This window comes from Rhopilema esculentum, chromosome 10, assembly GCF_057945365.1.
Source record: "Rhopilema esculentum isolate cy_ngs chromosome 10, ASM5794536v1, whole genome shotgun sequence".
Classification (NCBI taxonomy): domain Eukaryota; kingdom Metazoa; phylum Cnidaria; class Scyphozoa; order Rhizostomeae; family Rhizostomatidae; genus Rhopilema; species Rhopilema esculentum.
In genome coordinates, this window is record NC_142824.1 from 13,906,079 (window position 1) to 13,927,611 (window position 21,533).

Here is a 21,533-nt window from a genome sequence, read left to right on the forward strand (position 1 = left end):
AGTCCCCCTTTTTTGCAGTTCCTGAGCAATGTTGGTTAAAACTTTAGAAAAGGGGACCAATGGCCACAAACAGCTCACAATGAGCCAGGAAGTTACTGCAGGCTAAATTCAGCAGACTACAAAACATTGTCTTAAAATAATGATATAACTATTTGTACAAAGCCGTAGAGACACTTCCTCTTTGGCGACAGGCTATTTGTGGTTTAGCTTTCTCCACAATTAAATAACCCTTGTTCAAGAAAAGCCATGATAAATGCCAAAAGTCTTAAAACCCTTACGTCAGTATTAGGCAAATTTATCCTTCCTTTTCTTTTATTCTTGGAGAAAATTTTGTTTACCATGAAAAATAACTGACATTTTCTAGTGTGACATTGTAGTAGTCGTAGAAGTATTCAGAAAGATAAATGAAAAATGTAAAAATACAACGGACAGATCTGTGTTATATGATCCAAGAAAATTTGGCAGGCATTGCAATTTCATTTTCGCCCAATGACTATTAACATATAGCAGAGAATGCCGCTGGAAGTAGAGAACTAAAAGCAGTTTCATTTTCAGATTCTTGATCAGATACTTTTATATGTGCTGGGTTTCCGGGCAGGTTATGGCTGCTATAACTGCGAATACAGATTGAAATTTTTTAATAGGCAAATAGCGGATGTTTGTGACAATTTCACTAAACTATTGTAGGAAGTATGCCTGACAATAATAATGCCACACTATAATGTGATGCATAATTTGCATAATAGCCAAACGCTGCATAATTTGATGCATCGACAGTATGTTTACACGTTTATGTTGCTCTTTAGATAGTATGAGACCAGTTTTAGGCTGTATTTTATTATTACAGAGTCTCCTGCAATTTACAGGGAATCAATGATGGAGCTTAGCAATATCAACGTTACCTGCAAAATCAATGTTATGCTTCCTTTGAATTTGATTGAAACCTGGTTCCTTAAAAGCAATTGCGCATGCCCTTTTGCAGTAAGTAATCTGCTTTTGCAGCCCTTGAAATTGTTTTATGTAAGTCTTTTTTAGTGTGCGTTCACTACTGTTAGAAATATTATTGATAATCTATACAATTACAAGGATGTCAAAGTACGGGGGAGGACAGAGGAGCATGGGGGCGGTTGTTACCACGGATCAGTGGTTGTCCTCTTGCCCTGAATTTTAGCAATTTTTTATCATTTTCTATTTTTTTCTTTGCTTTTTTTCTTGGTGCTCTGCCTGCACTCCAATATCCTCCCCGCGCCCCCTTGCCCGACAGGTACCTATGCTTCCCTGTATCCGACGGATGGAGGATGTGGGATTGACATAATGCAAATTTTTTATTGTTTGAATGGTAATGAAGTTAATTTTCTTTTTCATGGTTTTAAGTTAAAAAATAAATGAATAAACTAATGCTATTTCAATGATATTTATTTTGAAAATTCGGTACTTGGATGTTGACCAAAACAATCTCGCTAGCTAGCGTTATCGTAGACAAATAAATATTAGTTGAAAGTTTTTTGAAAGCGACAAATCTAACCTGCTACTTCGAGCTTTACCACAAGGTTAAAAGTTTATCTCAATAACATCATTAAACAAAAATGTTTGCGGTCATTGCTCACTTTTGCCGTTCTGCGTCATATATCGACTAGGAAGTAAAGCTGTACAAGTTTTAAATCCTTCTGTATTTTTTTCAAGACAACGCTCTATCATAAACATGCTTTTTGATTTGCAGAACCAGTGCGCCATTGATGACAAGGAACATGAATGATTGAGTCCGATCAGAGCAGAAGGATCAACAGAATCTAATACAGCAGAGAGATTTCTCAGAACAGATAAAAAGAGCTTGGATTTTTATGGTATTTTTGTTGAAATTTTTGCTGCTTTTCTCTTATTTATTTCTTATGCTTTTATTTGTTCTATGCTTTATGAACTATTTTAACGGTTGTATTGTAGCTAGAGAACGTTTAAAATACAAATTGCTGACACACTTGGCTTTCCTTTTAAAAAGAAACATTTTCATGTGTTCAGCTTGTATGATTTCAAATGATAAGAGCTGATTAAAATATTGAATTTTCCAACTTTACAACGGCTTGAAATGAAATTAGAAGAACTTTTTCAAATCTAAGTAAATTTTCCTAATAATAAGATTTCAGTTAAAAATGAATTGAGCCCCTCCAATAGGTGTCTTGTTACTTGGACTGTGTAATGTGTAACGTGCTGCTTCAAGAGATTAGGAAGGACACTAGGAAAGGCACGATTCCCAGTTACAGCGGCTTTTTTTTATTTATCAATTTGCAATATCCTTAGCAGAAATAATTGTATCCCTTTTAACTCTGAGGTACAAGTTTGCCATGGCTCACATTGCAAGTTTTTCTGCAGAAAAATATCTAAAAGGGTAATGTAGAAGCCAGGGTACAAAATTGATCCGACACTGGTTTTTGTAGAGCACCACAAATGAGATGCTCCTTTTTTGGTTTAACATCTACAAATTCAACCATTGCCAAGACTTTGCCTGAATTTGACATCTCTCAAGCCATTTTGTTTGGTGTTTCTTTTTTAAGGAGTTTTGACCTTTTCTGACCACTCACCTTGTATTTCATTCATTTCTTATGTTTCTTTGAACGAGGCTCGATAGTCTCGAACCAGTTCATGTCTACCTATAAACAAAAGAATCCTTTTGCTTAAGCCCTGGTCAAACGATCCAAGATTTTGCCCATCATTTTTTCGATGTTGGAAGGTGATCCAACGTTGGTGGTCAAACGATCAAGCATTTCACCCTACATTTCGCCCAACGTTTTCTCGCGCAGATCGAAAAGGGAATGGGTAGTAGGTAACATTGATGTTGCTTAACAACAGTAGGCACACCAGACGCTCACGATGGCCGCACATAAGAATACGCCACATAAAACGAAAGGCAATAGCCGCCATAGCTAGAGGTGCTCTCAATTGTAAGCAAAATCGAGAGTCGAAGCGAGAATCGAAGCCAGAGTCGAAGCAAACGAAATCAACCCGAGAAGTCAACAAAAATGCTATGATTGAATTTTGGCGGTCTTTAAACGACTACGCGTGCGCAGAGCCAAACACTTCAAAACAAAATATTTTTGGACGTCAGCAGCCAACATTTTTGACCTCAGTCAAATTTTGTCCAACATCGAAATTTGCGATGTTGGATGACCTAACATGGTGGTCAAACGATCCAAATTTCGCCCAACATCATGTTTGGGCAGGGCTTTATCCGTTACAATCACCATTTAACAAGCCGTTTTGATACCCGGGGCGTGGTGGCCCACCGGGGCTCAGAAAAATTTCCCGGTAGGCTCCTTAAAACTGTGAGCCCCTTAGATTTTTCTTCTCTTTATGCTTTTATCATTTGTAACATCAAAATTGTGAGAAAAGACAAGTGAAATAAGGCCCCACGTTGCCTCCGCGACACTGATTTCCTTGATTTTCCCGGCCCAATGTCAAGAGTCGCAAAGATCTACCTGAAAGTATAGCAAAGTCACTGTGCCTGGTTCTTGACAATAATACTGTGCCTGACCTCCCGCATCATCCCATTAGGTCTTTTGCATTATACAGAAATATTTTAATCTTTTTCTGGTTGTTCAAAAAATCAATCGTTATGGTATTTTCAGCCGACGACAGTATATTTTGCCGTTTGGTAGAGCTTAACTTCCGACTAAGATACCTTCTACCGACGAAACTGAAGTTCATGGATAGCAGCATCTGCGTTGTGACGGTGTTTATCTGCAAGAATGATTTGATGAGCTTCCGAGGAACCATTAACGCTGTAGAAACGTGTCTTCCTTCGCATTATTTTTGTAGTTTTGCGCAATCTGCTTGCCGCTCCTTGCATAATTTTCTTATATTGATATCTGCAGCAATTAGGTAGAGGTTTTTTAAAATTAGATTGCTCTCTTGTCATGCAGAATGCATCGTATGTATTGCAAAGTCTGCTTGAGTGATTTCTTTCAAAAGGTTAAGAAGCGATCTGTTCCATTCAATAACTCTCAAGTTGCTGCAGATGTCGTTTGAAATGCAGCAACCTTTGCGTGTTGTGCTCTAAAAATATCGACTGAAACAGTTTGATACACTTTCAATCAAACCAAAGAATCACTGTTTACGCTGTTGGTGCAAACAAGGGGGTGAGTCAGTCCTCCTCAGAACAACACAACCAAATGATTTCAAAAAGTTTCCGTGTTTGCTCAGTCTTAAATAGTTAATATATCTTGTGCTCGTGCTGTCTATGCTAGCCTTAATAATCTGAACAGTGTTTTCTGTGCAGATAATTCAATTGTTCTTTTGTTTTTTTTTTCAACAGTTGACAAAACGTTCGTACTTGAACAACCAAAAAAATTCAGGCAAATGATTAAAATGCATTGGCTACTGCCAGCCTCATTTGCACTTTGCTAAGTCGAATTTCTCCTAGAATGAATAAATGTTGGATTTCTCATAGATATTTAAATCTTGTTTATCAAGTTTGCCGAAAAATGTTGATTCTTCAGAAAATTTTATGCCACTTACGAGGACTGTTATTTCCACAGAAGCTGACGTTATACATTGTAGATATTCTAGGAAATATTTTGCCATTATTGACCAAATAGCCCGCTCGCAGAAACAATTCTTCACAAGCAAACCTCCTCCACCTGCCTGTTCTTTCAGACAGTGTTTAGGCAATAAAATGCTTTGACGAGAAAGCTTTTAGCCAACATGTTGTAAAAGGTGTGCTTTCTTCAAAGCCATTTGATAGTTCTGTACCGCCTCAAAACTGTTCACAAAACGCTTTCCATTACAACCACCTATCACTTCAGCTATAATGGATTAGTCCTTGTGAGTACCCGATGTGCCCTACAAATGACGGAATATGCTTATGGGTGATTATCTTCGACAGTATAATCGTGTATAATTATCTGTACAAACATAATGGAAATGAGCTTTGAGTCCACATTTAGGAAAAATATAATCATATACACTTTATGAGCAAAAGTATTGCACAGGTTTGACGATTCAGTAATGGCGACCGCGTTGTCAACAACAAAGCGATCGAAATTCAAACCACTTTTGTGAAGCCATTAGGCGTCTTGTTACATCATCGTCCGCCTTCTCCGCCTACGGCAGATTGCGCAACAACATGTGACAATTGTCTCGGTCTTTGACTGCGTTGTTCAGCGACATCAGGTTTCGTCCAGTCCAAAGGCTAATGTTGTCTCGCCATCGTTTACGTTGTTTTCCTCTACTTCTCTTGCCTTCTGTCATTCCTTCGAGGCAGATTTTGTTTACGCCTTGAATACAGCGTTTGGTGTGACCGTAGAGCTTCAGGACTTTTGATTTAATTGTGGATGTGATGGGAATGAGCTTTGTTTTACTAAGGAGGTCTTCAATTCGCGTATGATCAGATAATCGTTTGTTTGTCATGAATCTCATCATATGATTTTGGAAAACGACAAGTTTTTGCAAAGATTCCGAGGTCCAGTTAACACATTCTAAACCATAGAGTACAACCGGCATCACATAGGTGTTAAAGATCTTCGATTTTAGATGATATCCTTTTCGATGTTAGTCTTGTTAAAGGCTGCCCATCCTAGGCCAATGCGATGCTGGACGGCATCTTGTTACAGTTAAAATCAAATCAAACCAAACTTCAAACCATTGACAACACTTTTAATTTAAAAATTGAAGAAATTTACTTTTTTTATTGGACAGTCTCCCAGCTTTGAAACCTTTGTGAGACTTACTAAAACTTTATCAAAAGTTTAGTAACAGGTCCTGTTAATCGCGACATGATAAGTTCAGAGAAACATTTGCAAGATCACATTTAGGTGTTGAAGTACCAAGTTGTCCATAAATGGTCTTGTATTTGGGCCCGTTCGCACTATGCTCTGACATTTGTTCGTCAAAGTTGATAATCTCACGGTAATTAAGGGAAATTTTTCAAATCTGACAAACTTTGTAAGATTTTCGTTCCCACTGACAACTACAGTGTTATGAATTATATAACAACACGCTGTCATTTGTGACATTTGATGGATGGCAGTCTAAAAGCTTTTACATTTCTATTCTGTTGTGACTCTGATTGCTCATTAAGGTTGGAATGGACGAGAAAAACTCTTTACATTTAGGCTGGCACTTGTTCCCCTTGCTTCTGTCTCAAATGCAGTTTAAGTTATAAATCACCAACAAAACAATCTTATTTTGGCTTTTAACATCACACAAGCAGTTACAAAACACACTAGTTTATCGAAGACGCAAAACTACAAAATCAATACATTTTGGTTTTTTGGAGCTTCTCTCATCCCGAAGCATTCCTTTTTAGAGCACACTTTATACGATGAACGAATATCTGATTTAGAGTTCAAGATAGCTTTAGGATTGAGCGCAACACATTTTGGATCATTCCAAACATTGCGCCAAAGTTATTAGTTTTTTTTCCAGAGAAACAGGCGATTGTTTTGCTTCATCTTTTCTTGAATATTGAGTACACAAGCACAGAATTGCAAGTCCGACAGAAATGATGGCATTTATTTCCCGTTTCATGCTGGTTAATCCTTGATTTTCATAAAAAAGTGCTGCTTCGGGGCTCTAGGACGGAACCTTTGAGGGATTAGTGAAATTTGGGTTGTCTGGTGAAAAGCATATTTTACCGTTCGCACTGTACCAATTATACAGTTTCCTAAAAATCAAATGCCGCCTTTGAAGATAAAACATTAGGGATTAACTTTGAAAGGTTTTGACTCTGTAGTGCGAACGGGCCCTTTGATGGAAAGTGGCATATTTTAAGCCATTTTGTTATGTCCATTCTTTTACAGCTATTGAGGCACTCGAGTAGACCTGTTTATCGCGGTAATTTTGGTATTTTCATTTAATGAGAGGACGAAATATTGTTTTACGCAATTTTCAGCATTATTTGTTCCCATTACAAAATCGCAATCGGTTGGAAAAGATGAACTTTACGATTTGTGACAAGTTTTTTGATTTAATTTTGCGGCAATGTATCACGAAGCGGCCGCTGCGGTTAGGCCAATTGCGGCTCCAAAATTTTGCGATCAAAACATTTAGCAGAATTCCAACAAAAGTGAGGAAAATGAGCAGTTCTAGACACCCAAGCATAAAGTAATCACCCCCAGAGTTCATTGTACAAGATATCGTAAATTGGTGCGAAGATGAACTTTTTATTGTAAATGTTTGACAGGTACTTCAATCATCATGGCTCAATTTTTGCGTTTTTGCGACATGTCGATATTGTTTAGAAATAGGCAAAAATCAAGAATATTTATGCATTTATTTTCACCAGCAAACCTTGACAAATTTTCCAACATATTCTAGTTAAAAAGTCATCTTATAACTTTGATGAAACTTACTATGGCCACTTGAATTTTGGTTCGCTAAAATTTTTTTCTGCGGTGTGGCCATTTCTGTCTCAGCCTGTGCAATACTTTTGCTCACTAAGTGTAAATTTGGTTGGCAAATTTGGCGAAATGTCCTCGTTGTAACATATTTTTACGGCAATAACATAAAGCATTCTGTTTAATCTTAAAGTTCATACTACAACAGCTACTTTCCTTTCTTTATCGTAATCTAGCGCATAGTGTCCACATAACGATGGGTCGATGAAAACCAGTATGAATTGTTTATGGTTGCTTCGTCCAAAGGAGAGGATTTAGAACTAAATGAAGGTTCTTGGCTAGTATTACATCACACTTCGGTACAGTCCACTCAACGAGAAATAAATTGCTTTCGTTTAACTTCATTTGCTGCCTATTAGAGAAAAAATATTGTTAATTGACAGAGAAGCAAAAAATTGTTTTTTAGAAAAGGACAGTTCTTAGTTGCTGCTTCAATTTTTTTACTTTACGCAAGCATCAGGTCAGCCTACCAATTTTAAATACATGCTCGACATCAGAAAACTTTTATCTTAGAATTTCAGCCAGTGCGTAGACTAAAGCCCTGTTTACACTACATAAACTAACCTGGGTTCGCCCCAGGTTAAAACTAACCCAGATTAGATTTTTGTAGTGTAAACGCAAACTAACCCAGGTTTGCCCCAGGTTAGTCAACCCATCTCAAAAGGTGGATTCGCCCTAGGTCGAGCCTGGGTTTGTTTAGATAAAGTGTAGTGTAAACGCAAACCAGGGGCGAACCTGGGTTAGTTTCTTCAGGACGCATGTGTAGTGACAGAAATGGTGCCTATTGTGAAAAAACGCAAAGCGCGAATGCAAAGTTGTCTTATTGTACGAAGCCCGCACTGGGAATAATTGTTTGTGAAGTGGATTTATTGTGTTTTCTATGTATGTATGTATAATAATGTTTGATGTGGATAACAAACTAAGTTTGAAAACTTGTTTCAGTTTGGTTTACAAATTAAAAGTACAAATAATCTAAACTTAACCAATAAGGAAACAAGGATTAGTAGAAAACCTAGTACAAAATCCAAATAATGAGTTATAAACCTATAATGTTAGTTAATAATGCTATTTCAAAATCCATCCATATTTATTAAAAGAAAAATTTGTAAAGTTCACAAACACTGTACACGCCGACTGCCGCCATTTTATTTATCCTCATCTTCAATTTGTCTTTGTTACGCATGCGTCGATATCAAACTAAACCAGGTTCGCCCTTGGTTCCGTTTACACTACAAAGTCGACAGATTCCAGTGTAAACGCATCAGGGTTCGACCCGGGTATTTTTAACCTAGGGCGAACCCAGGTTAGTTTGTGAAGTGAAAACAGGGCTTAAAACTGAAATTTGCGTTAAGTTTAGTAATTTATAGTTTAAAAAATTAGACAGGTAACAAAGATTTTACGAATCTTTAATTTAAATTTCCTGTCTGTCGTTCTATTTAAACTAAAATTGCAAATAAAAACTTTATCTTACGAGAAACAACAAAATCAAGGTTCAGTGATGCATTCCTCGACAAATAGCTGCCTTAAATAATCATATTCTTGCTCTAGAATGTAAACAAATTTAATCAAAATGTTTTTTTCAAGCTTACACCGACGCACCGACGCCATATTGTCTATGTCACAGAACATCACATGGTACCGGCTCTTAGACACTCTACTTCTTCTTTTTTAAATTTTCTTCGTTTTTCTGCATCTTTTTTATCCCTTTTCATTTGATATTCAATGTGAAAAGGAAATGAACTGTCTTAAACCTAAAAAGAAAATTCGTTTGTAAAGTTTGAAACCTCAAAAGGGGCCTTCCAAGCTTTTTATCTGTTTTTAATAATGTCTTGTCACTAGACCTTCCTAGGAGAGACGATCATTTAATAATATCTTGTCACTAGACCTTCCTAGGAGAGACGATCATTTAATAATATCTTGTCACTACACCTTCCTTAGAGAGACAATCATTATATTTTTAAAAAAGCGATAGAATATTTTTTAATGTGAATATAATAAAAGAGCTAGACGTGCTACTGCTAACCAAGTAGTGCTTCAAAAGTGCTTTTTTAAAACACTAACTGTAAAACGTCACAATACCTGATATCAATTTCAGAATAAAGCTTTGGACAGTGCACAGTTCTTTCTTAGAAACTCGGAGAAATAACAGCTGAAGCAATTATTTCATCGTCTTTTATGTCAAACTTTGTTGCTCGCAGTCTTTGAAATACAATAGCAAAAGCTCAAAGATCAGCCCTTTGCAGTAGCATATGGCAATAATCATGGCAGCTCATCATTAAGTGTCATTCCCCTGGAAAACGCTGGGGAAATGCTCCTCCAATTCAAAATTGTTTTTAAAAGTATTTAATAAGGATACGTGCAAGTAGTCAATCAATAATGTTTTTGATACATTTAATTCTCGGCTCCCAAACAGTGGTTATCTTACTTCTGGGCTTTCTTTCTAGAAGTTTCTCTTGTCAAATTATATCTAATGCAAAATGCTAAATGTTTTTCCCACATTGTCGAATAACTTTCGGCCCATACCAGATATCCACTGGCAGTATCAGTTGTTGCGTTCACGTCTCTGCTGAATTCTTAAGATGCAAAATATATGTTAGTTTTTTTTCTTTGTGCTTTTCAACTGCTCTATTATAAAAACTAACATAAAAACTAACAATATCAAAAAACCTATTTTTGGAAAGCTGGTGAGGTTGCAGCATAACCAAACATATGAAATATATACAATGAAAGTTACAGTTGACCAGTCGGTCTTAAAATGCTGTATAGGCAGTGCTGTACACATTTTAGGTGTGAACAGGACGGTTCTAAGTTGCTACTCCAAGTTTCACATTTAATACGTTCATCAGGCAACTTCCCAACTGTACCGAAAATTTTCAAACAACAGATGAAACTTATTGATAACCGGTCTAACATGAAGTACTCGATGTCGTATAAGCTGAATGGACAATTGCTTGATGATCACATTAAGCGTGAAATTCGGAGTAGCAACGTAAAACCGTCCTGTTTTATACACCAAAACTTTAATATGTAAGTATAGGTGATTTTCATAAATTTCTTTACAGTAGCCTTCAGCTATTCTGTGGTATCAGATCATTCTGATTGAGTGAATAAAGATAGCTTTTTTAATTCCAAAGTTAAACAGAATAATGCTTTGTAATGATGTCTGAAGCCGTTTAAAGCAAGAGAATTTACACTTTGATCAGGTACTGTTGACGCCACAGGTACAAACACATCTTTAGTGAACAATGCATTCATAACAGCCACACTTTCGACGTGTTATTCTCCCTTCCAGTGCAGCCTTTTTTCGTATATTCATTAAATTAACTAACACCCAGCTTCTGTGTAGTAGAACCTTGAGCCATTGAATAATGTATTGCTTAACAGATGTTGAAACGCATCTGCTCCTAGATTTCACTTAAATAGTGATGTTTTTGAAAGTAAACGGCCCACTCTGATTTGACAGCTTTGGAGAAAAGGCGTTGGGCAAGAAGAGTACAAATTTTGCTAAGGTGAATTATCGCTTAAGATAAATTGTTCTTTGGATCTTTTAAAAACGATTCAATGTTTCAAAAATATGATACTCTTTATACCTTGCAATACTTTTATACTTATAATAAACAGCAAATAATTTTTAAAATTTAATTTACTATTCTTTTGGTCATTAAGCACTTATTTTTTTATATGGCATCTATGCGCATTTATGTTGCATTTTACGTGCTCTTGTGAGTTCTGCTTTCAAATAGTAATGTCCAAATGACTTAAAGCAGTCCCTTTCTCGATGTTTTCATTTTAACAAACTTATATAAGAATGCTCTTCTCCTAAATATAAGAATGCTACAAACACAGTCCTTTGCCAAAAACCTTTGCTTTCTTCCGATGAGACACAGAAACGTCGCTTGGCCTTTGATATTGATTTATCCTATCCATACGTCCACACTTTATGTATTTGCATTCTTATAAATAAAAACATGCAGTTTGCTATAAAATAAGTTTAAAACAATTTATAGGGGAAGAATGAGTAGTTGTTTAAGTTTTGTGTTTTATAAGATTCTTGAAGAAGATTCTTGCTATTTCCCCTGGGTTGTTTGCAGGTATGTTGCAGTAAAGAAGATTTTCTTGTTTGCTTGAAGTCGTATCCGTTTCTTCGCACTTCTTGTGATGTACAAGATTTATCCTTTAAGGCTAAAAATACAAATGCTGAAAAATATTTATTTTGGTTTCTTTACAAATCAGTTTATTTATTATTTCAATCAAAGTTTTGATCATTTTACTTTCCTATCTATCAATGCATTTTCACATTGCCAATTTGTCGAAATTATGTAAAAAGTAGATATATTACGCTTTGTAAGCTAGCAACACATGCTCAAACTAAAGCATGTTCGAGTATGTTTATTAGACTATAAAAATTGTTTCTCTTCTAGAAACACCTGCTTTTATATTACCACCGTATATAGATAGGGCGCAAAAATCGACTTAGCCACTCCGCCACTGGTCCCATCAGTCATGACTTGGGAGTTTTTTCTCAATAGCAGTAAATTTTTGACGCGGCCACGAAAGGGAAGTTTTGATTCGGTTTTTTTCACTGTGCGTGAATTCTTCAACAATGATTGATATTTTCGTAAATGTATGTTTTAACCCGATTCTTCAATAGGACGACCTAAGCCAAAAGTTTCTCCGTAGGAGAACTTTCATTCATTAGAACTGGGTCACATGAAAGCAAACTAACGTCAATGGATATCTTGGTTCCCTGTGAATACCTTTCATCTCCCTAAGGTTTCAGGAACCTTTATTTGATCAAAGCGTTGAAAAGAAAACCTTATCAAATTTTCAGTTGTTCGCTGCTGCGAAAGAGCGTCTTTTGGCCATCATTTGTTGATGCATTGCCTACTGATTGGTCAATTTTCCTTTGAAAAGGAAATCGTCTTTGGTTTATGCAAAAGGTCAGATTATGTAAACGTGAAAATCTGGGCAAGCGTTCAAAACTTGCAGCTGAGGATTTCCATCCGTAGTCAGAGAACTGGGACTCCGCATCTTTTATAACTGTCCTACAAGCAACATAATACCTCATCAAATACCCGAAATATCATTTTAAAACTTAATAAAGTTTCAGATATGAATTGGGGAAAATCGTTGCTCTTATTTTTGGTCAATAGTACTCTCCTTAAAAGGGTGTTTTGCACATCATTTTTTGGAATAAGCGATAGCTTGCACAAAACTGTGTTTTCTTATTCATTGAATGATTTAACTAGAAAATTAAGTTTGCACAAAAAGATGACTTGTCAAATGTCAATTTCTTAAGCAGGTTCTGGTGGGTAAACAAGCAACTTGCTTAACAAACCTTGATGATCACATTCTAGCTCTTTTTCACGTAATGAAGAGCACCTTCGATCATTGTAGTTTCATTTTAATTCTGAGAGAAAATGTGAGCGATTGAAACCACAATGGAAGGATTCAAAGTCACGATTAAACGTTAAAAATAGCATTTTTCAATGTTCCTTTATTCACAAAAAGCCATCTACACCAGAGACCTAATGTTGCATTTTTTACCAATGATAAACAGAAGAATAAAAAATACATGAACGCGCTTTACATTTAGAAAACAAGTTCTTCTACCCATTTAACATTAGCCAATATGGCGGCGCAGGTTAAGAAGAAAGATGCCTTCCGACTGATCTCTGTTCAAGACTTTCCCAGAAATGATTTATCTTACAGAGCGTGCTTGCACACTAGCGACGAGCAAAACTTTCATTCAGCCTGACATGTTGAGCAGATATTCGGATCAGATCTTCTCAAAGTTTCGAATCAAATACTAACAAGTTTTTAAGAGATATGTCCGCGGTACTTGCAGTACTTACAAATTACGCGTTGTATTCATTAACAATGAACGACATGTACAATTTTAGAACATGTCGTTCTCGAGCGTTTGGGGCTATTTAGTTTTTTAACTAAAGGTAACCTTAGTCCATTACGCCACTGCTTATGAGCGAATTTGTCAGCCTGGTTTCATAGTATTTGTATGATCTATGATATATAAACATTGTTTAAGTTTATTATTTTGTAATAGTTCTTCAGCAAGTTAGAAGTTTCTTTTGTAGTTGTTAAATAGTAGTTCTTTTAACAACTTGAAAGTTTCAAGCAGAAATTTCAACTTGATTTAATCGCACCATTGAATTGGACTGAGACGGCGCCACGAAGTTGAATCTGGGGGGGGGGGGGGTGGCTAAGAACCGAGTTTAGTGACATAGGAGGACCAACCGGCTGGATCCGACGAAATTTTTGAAATCAAGCCTTCTAGAATGGCTAAAAATGCATCTCTCAGACTAAAATTTAATAAATGACTATACCACTCAAAAGAGACCATTTGATGTCTCTCAGAAAAACATTGATTATTGATTTTTAGAAAAAAATTTGGAGAGGGAGGATTAATGCATTGGGGAAAGAAATAAAGGGTGACCTCTGGTAACATGGAGTCACGTACATAGTCAACATAAAGTAAAGACTAGTACGCCACAGTTTTGTCTTTTAAATAGTTTTCCTTGTCTGGCGCAACAATATTTACAGTTTTACTAACTGCTTTTATTTTCGGCGCACCTAAACAAATGCTCCGGTGGACCTTAGTTTGTTAGGAAAATATTAAGTTTGTTAGTTTGCAAGTAAATCCTCTCCCAGCAAAAACATCCAATCTTTGTAGAAAAATACCAGCCAGAGCATGAACATTCAATATGATGTTTACAGGAACACTAGAGAAGTATTGAAGGCTGTTAGATCAGAACATAAAGAGCGCCTTCAAAACCATCTTGTGTCTCAAGGTACCGTTCTTTCCTTCATCTTTGACCACTCCCTTCCTATAGCCTCTAAAATATGGACCACGGTTCAAAGCAACATGTCAAAGAACATATACAGTTTTACTATCAAATATCTTAGCAATCCCCTTGCCACGCGAAAAAACCTATCTAAATGGAACATTACTCAGTCGTCCGATTGCTCTTTCTGCTATATGCCAGAAACGTTACTTCACATTGTTGCAAGCTGCAAACATACCTTGAAGAAGGCCGTTACACATGGCGTCATTACTCTGTATTAAACCTCCTAGCAAGTCTTTAAAAGCTTTACCTAATTTCTATCTTTCCGCAGACCTTTCAGATTATCTCTCACCCTCTATCATAACAGGAGATTCTTTCCGTCCTGATCTACTTCTAGTCACTTCTGACCATCGGCTATTCATACTCGAGCTTACAGTAGGATACGAAACTAACTTGGATGTTAATGCTAACCGCAAAAGAGAGAAATACTCGAATCTCATTCACAGCCTAAGCTCAGCCTATTCTTCTATCATGTTTGTTAATCTTTCTATCAGTTCCCTAGGTATCTTTGGTCTCTTCTGCTCCTCTTTCATCGACATGTGCAACGCTCTAGATATCAGCGAGAATCATCTCCGCTTCATGATCTCCAAACTATCCAACTTAACTATCCCTACTACCTATTACATTTTCTGCCGCAGAAATAAATCTTGGAATAATCCTGAACTTCTAACGATCTCTGCTACTGACGACTTCTAAAACAAACAATGACGAATACACTGTTTCCTTTTTTTGTTAATTTCTTTTGTTTGTGCTTGTAATAGTCTTTTTCTTTGTAAATCCAGGCTAGCCAATTGCAAATTACCTTTGTAATAGTGAGATTTGTAATGGTAGTTTTAATTGAATTGAAAATGAAATGTTTCCAGTATTATAAAATTATTTACAGTAGGCGAAGCAAAATGTTTTTAGCTAATATAACAGCTAATTAAAGCCTACTATTTATACTACATTTACAAATCTTAAATTAAATACAATGAATGGATAAAATAATTTAGGAAATGTACAAAATTAAAAGGATGACTCATTAGATAAAAATATACAATTATTCGATGAATATTTCAAGAATCCAATCTGCGCAAAGTAAGGTTTGCATAATAGTTTGCAGTTGCATTTTGTATCTTTCCAAGTTTTAATCCTTTTCTTAAATATTGCGAGGCTAGAAGATGTTTTAATGTCATTTGTAAGCTCTTGCCAGAGTTTGGATCCCATAAAGGTTGCACTTTCTATACCATAACAATTTTATTTTGGTTTTGATAGCGATATTCGGAATATTTTTCTAAGATTATAGCATGTATTTCTTTCAGTAAAGATTTCTTTGGGTTGAGATTATGTAAAGTTTTATATATTTCTGTAAGAAGCAATTGCAGATTTTTATCATGGAAAGACGCCGAGTTGTCTTATTAAAGAAGAGTTTGAAAGCTTGATTCATAGTCATCATAGGCAAGACGCAAAGACTTTTCATGAATTCTATTTATTCTGTTGTTCATCTGTCGATCACAAAACATCCAAATTAAAGGGCAGTGGCTAGATTGTGATAAAATGAAGACGTGTATGGTCTGTTTTACTTTTCTATCATCCATGTAGTTGGAGATTCGTGATAAAGCATGTAGCTTCTGGCTGGCCTTTTTGCATATCGATTATACGTGTCCTTTGAACAACAAATTATTATCAATACTTACTCCAATAAGTTTTTGTTCTTTACTTGGTTTAATTATCGTTTTATTTCTTTTCAGAGATGTGTCATTGCTGCCTTTACCAAAATTTATAAGGTGGCATTTGTCCCCATTCATTTTCATATAATTGTTTTGAAACCATTCTCTCAAAATAACTACGTCTTGTTCTAGTGTTTTAATAGCCTGCCTAATGTCTTGGTGGATGACATATAGCGTTATGTCATCAGCATAATTGCATATTTGGCTATTTGATATAAACATAAACATAAACATGTCATTTATGTATATATTGAACAAGAGAGATCCCAAAAATGATCCTTGTGGCACACCTACACTTGTGGTTTTCCATTCACTGAAAGAGCCGTTTATTTTGACTCTTTGTTTCCTCTGGCTAAAGTACGATAACATGAAATTCAAGGCGCTTCTACTAAAACCATAAGCATTGAGTATAGCAATCATTAGGTCACGATTCAGACAGTCAAATGCTTTTGACAGATCCATCAATAATGCACTGGCTGTTTGTTTAGTATCTAGAGCTTTATTGCAATTTTCTATGAGGCTGAGTAATTTATGTTGGGTGCTATAATTCCTTCTGAACCCACATAGCAGTGGTGATAGAAAACCATGAGCGAAGGAATTAATTTGTGATTCCATGATTCTCTCGTATATTTTTTATGCTGACGGTAAGGTAGCAATTGGTCTATAATTTTTCTTACTGAATTTATCATCTTTTTTATGCAACGATGATATGTCTCCTAATTTGAGTTCTTTTGGAAATGTCAATGTTAGATAGGTCCTCATTAAATGTTCTTTGTAAAATTTCCGAGAAAATGTCTGAATATTCTTTAAATATCCTAGCAGGTATACTTTCTATTGGTGAGGCCTTTCTGGTATTAAGATTAAGGCGCTGGGCTTTGATACCGTAAGGAAGTGTCTAATGAAACAAGACGAATGAGACGTCGCAATTCCTTACTCGAACATCAGATACGAAAACGAAACATTGCAGAAAACAATCTTATATCGGTCCTATCCTTGTTGGTCTGCGAGGCTGTAAACAAGCATCATATTACAAAATACGATATAAATAATATCATTGCAATCCAAATAAAACGTTTTCACCGTAAATAAGATTTACAACATTGTTTGCAAGATGATATTATATGTTAGAGAATGGAAACCAAAAGCTGTACCAGGGCGGTACCAACGCCATACCTCTTGTAGCTATGGGGGCGACACAAGGAATGTAAAAGTGGGGAGGAGGGCTCGAGGTGACAGCATTAGGGTTTTAAATTTAAACCTATTGAATTGCAGCGTGGGATATGGTGGAATCGCAAAAAACTTGAGCTTTGGAGTTTTACACGGGGCTTTGACTTTAGAAAAACCCTTTGCCTTTCAAATTTTTTTGATTGAAATGTATCGATTTCGATATATTTTCTGCATCATTTTTATCAAAACAATTATGTTAGTATTGTTTAGATTAGATTTAGATTAGATTAGTTAGAATAGATTTAGATTTCGCTTTTCTAATTAGGCAATGAAATTCAAATATCCACCTGCGAAGATCTCAAAATTTCTATAAGAAGTCGAAAAGGTGAAACACCTTATCAAAGTGTCAAGTAAATAATGTTGCTTTGAAGAGACAACGATACATTTCTAGGGCAAGCTGTACAAATTTTTTGCTTATACTTCAAGCAGGTCACACCAAAGACTAGGTTATTTAAACAAATTTGCCTCCCAGAGATTTGAATGTAACACGCTTTTCTAATATCTGGACTTGAGCATGGGACATTCATATGCTACAATTGGCTTATCTAATGTAAAAATGTCAAGGTTGGTATTACTAACTTCATGAGTAACCCAGTATTTTTAACATAGACACCTTTGATAAACAATTGTTGAAATAGATAGCGTTGTCATAATCCTTCTGTCGCATTGATCATTTTGCTCCTCCGAGGAACGTGTAGAGAACAAATTGGAAGCTATTTGATTCAAATGATGCGATATCCAAGCTTGAACAGAAATTCTTAGACAGACGAAGTTTGCATATTCACTAAGAGGTTGTTGTTACATTTTTAGCAATAGCTAGTCAGAGAAATGATCCAATAGGTTTCTCAATGTTTATCAAAGAAGCCTTCATTCTTTCGACCTTGTGTAAAGATTAAATCTCTTGGTGGTTGCCTTGCAGTCTTGCCTCTCCGTAAAGAGATTGAAATCAATATTGCATGGCAACTGCAGGATAAAACCGGAAAATGCAGCATCGTTCTTCGTTTGCGATTTTTCCTAACTGAAGAATCAGCATTTGACCAACTAAAAGATTTTTCTTGTTTCTTTCTTAATGTTTTTTGTATGATATTGCGTTATCTTGAAATTAAATAATGAATGATTGCATCAACAACATGCTTGTCCGTGTCACATATCTAAATGGGAATAAACCACGTACGGTGTCAGTGCAAAGGGGTAGTATGGGGGTTATTACCCTCTAATTTTGTCAAGTCATGGTCCACACGTTTTTTCTTCAAATTGAGTAAAAAGCGCTAGGTAGGGGTATAAAATAATTCTTAAGGAAAATTAATCTGGTAAAAAGCACTGAAATGAGGCAACGGGGTGTAATTACATTGGCCACGCCCATTACCCTCCTCCCTCCTGACAGTAAAGGGGTCGCCACTGATCACTTAGGTCAATATACTGCAATGGCAGATATTTCTGAGCGATGAATCTGCTTATCAATCTCTGTTGAAACACAAATAGATTACAAAACATTGTTATCCTGCTTCCAGATTAGACTCTCAAATCATTATCAGATAACATAAAAGAGATAGGTTTGCTTGTTCGTGACAATGCGTCTGTAACCTTTTTCGTTTTCTTCTCTTATATAACCTCCATATTTTGAGGAATCAAGAAAAACTCTTGACTCTTGTATTATCAGTTTTTTCTTTGAATGCTCGCCAGCTGTTCACCTTACACATATATCAAAGTAAAAAAGGTTTTTATGAAAAGTTTTACATGCGATTTTGCCCCTTGCCTGTTCAACTTATTCTCATATTATTTTATCGTGTGTGTCATCTGTTTTTATCGTCCCTTTGTTAGCTGTGCCTTTCACATTTATATGAATTACGGCCAGCTCAAAAAAGCTTAGTGCAATCAGCTTTTTTAGAAATTTGATTTTGTAGCCATATTAAATGCTTTATTCTAGGTCGACGTCACTCTACGGACCTGCAGAACAGGAACAACGATATCAAACAATAAAATTTGTTGTTCGTGGGCTTAACAGCTAGATATCTTAGTTCAAACTACAAAGACCATGAATTCAACAAACGGAACAACAACATCTGAGGCGTGTGTATTCCCAATGGCCTACAAAGTGACTGTTTCAACACTACTTGCCATCACCTTTCTCATTTCGCCGGTTCTCAATACCGTTGTTTGTTACACAATCTTTAGCGTGAAGAGACTGCAAACATTTGGAAACTTGCTTATTGCTAATCTTTCACTTGGTGATATAATTATTTCGCTTACTTTGCCTTTGATGGAGATCATCTACGTTTCCATATATCCAAAATGGCTGACAGGTAAGATTGGTACATACTTTTTGAACTGTGTTTGGCTCTTCTCACTTGCGTCTCCTTTCGTCATCGTTACAGTCATAACCGCAGAGAGGTACAAAACTCTGAAGTCGCTGCTTCCCATCAACTCTAAAACCGTGATTTTCACCGTCATCCCACTTATCTGGCTGTACAGTTTCGGCTCCGTTGCGTTCATGGCCTTCTTTTTCACAGTTCCCGGTGAAGATGCTTATGAATGGAATATCTTGCCACAGTTCTACTACCCATTTCTCGGGGTCCATATTGTGATACCATTGATAGTAATTTCAGCACTCTACCTAGCCATTTACCGCATGACACGATCATCCAGAAAGCAAACTATTCGCCACGGAAAAGCCTCAAGCAACCTTGCAAAGCGTGAGATGCGGGTTGCAAAAACTATAGGAATTGTTATTGGTCTGATGTTTGCTATCTGGATTCCCGCTCTTGTCCTTGAGTATTTTTATGCTATTGGTACAGAGTCTTGCATCGTTCAAATGGCAGGACCTGTCAGTGTTTGGCTGAGCTCAAGCAATGGCATGGCGAATCCAATGCTGTATTTCTTTCGTAACCCTATTCTGAGAGGGGAAATCATAAAAAAGCTGCCAACTTCAATAAGTAATTTTTGGATGGAAGAGAAGAAAAGCCCAGAAAGGAAAGCAAAGGTCCGCGCAAGAAGCAATGTTGCTTTCAAAAACGAAAAGCAAGATATGTCGATAAACGATGTCAGCAATTGCACATATGGTACCAAATCGACAGCAGCGAGCGGTGAAACCACCAGCACGAATTTTAGCCAAGAATCGTTTCAAGAAAACACACGTCTTTAAGTGCGGCCGATAACATGTGTCTCATGACGTAGAACCACAGGCTATATGCCCCCTCTCTCTCTCTTGTTTGACGCATTCATTCTAAAATCTGCCAGGATAAAAATGAATGACTTGCGAGACGATTATAGAAAGCGTGTACGATTATAGAAAGCGTGTAGTTGCTTTGCGAATAATATGTATAAACAATTCAGGTGGAGGGTTGTCTTGGGTAACAATCGGTGAAAGTTTCACTTTTATTTGATTTTTCACATCATTGGAACTGTTGTAAATAGCTTAAAACTTTACAAGCAAGACGGACAAAGGCCATAATAGAAACTGCAAGTAAAAGGGGGGATGGGAAAATCGTACTTTCAATTGGTATTCATATCAACTTAGACTTGTCTATTAATATATATGATTTTGGTAATGAACAATCTGAGTCACGTGTAGAAAAAATCCATACTATAAGTAACAAAGATCGCTGCTAAATTACATGGACGTCCAGCGAATTTTACTTCCCTTTTCTTCATTTCCCTTCCTAGGAAAATATCACACAAAAGTCCCTCATAACCACTTTCTTTCTTCTACTGTAATGACATTACATGCTCCTAGAAGGGGGATGCTGAATTTTTCTTTGAAATTTGATGTTCATATTTCAATACTTTCGAGAGTTGTTGTACACATGTGTAGAAATTGCTGTATCGCATTAAAAATTATTTTCTTATCATTCTTCAAGTAATCTTTGAATAACCAAGAATAGACTCTGAATAACTAATCTGTTCATTACTTTGTCACTTCGCGAAATGATGAGAAAAATAGCCCTTGTCGTTCAATATTTAATTCACAGCATTAAACATTTATGAATTTATATCTAGAAAAGGCTCAAATCCAATAGATATAAAGCACCAATTACATTTCCTTGAAAAATATAACATAGTCTGGAAAAATGAGACTGGGAACAATTGTAGAAATAAATCAAACAATTGAAAATTTTAAAATAGAAAAGAGCTTCAAGCAACTATGTAGATGATTTAATTTTTCTGCATTTTTGTAGTCTTTTATTTCTCTTCCCGGTTACTCGATATCTTTTAAATTGTATGATACAAAGAATAGAACGGGTAGTAGTTGGAAAAATAAAATACGTAGAATTTAGAATATGACAAAACTAATACTGTAAAGCGAAGATGAGTTATTTTGTGTGTAAAATCCTAGCCCGGGGTTATTG

General features: G+C 36.1%; 1 protein-coding gene across 2 annotated transcripts; it reads left to right on the forward strand.

The window, feature by feature from the left end:
• Window positions 1-136: 136 nt before the first annotated feature.
• On the forward strand, window positions 137-21,486 carry LOC148959412 (histamine H2 receptor-like). 2 transcript variants are annotated; one of them, XM_089110403.1, is made up of 2 exons: window positions 137-1,844; window positions 19,115-21,486. In XM_089110403.1, the coding sequence occupies exon 2, from the start codon at window positions 19,223-19,225 to the stop codon at window positions 20,327-20,329; it is 1,107 nt and encodes a 368-aa protein (XP_088966529.1). In that variant the 5' UTR covers window positions 137-1,844; window positions 19,115-19,222; the 3' UTR covers window positions 20,330-21,486. The 2 variants fall into 2 exon arrangements, with proteins under 2 accessions (XP_088966529.1, XP_088966530.1); XM_089110404.1 differs by lacking the exon at window positions 137-1,844 and adding an exon at window positions 8,060-10,897.
• The last annotated feature ends 47 nt before the right edge of the window (window positions 21,487-21,533 follow it).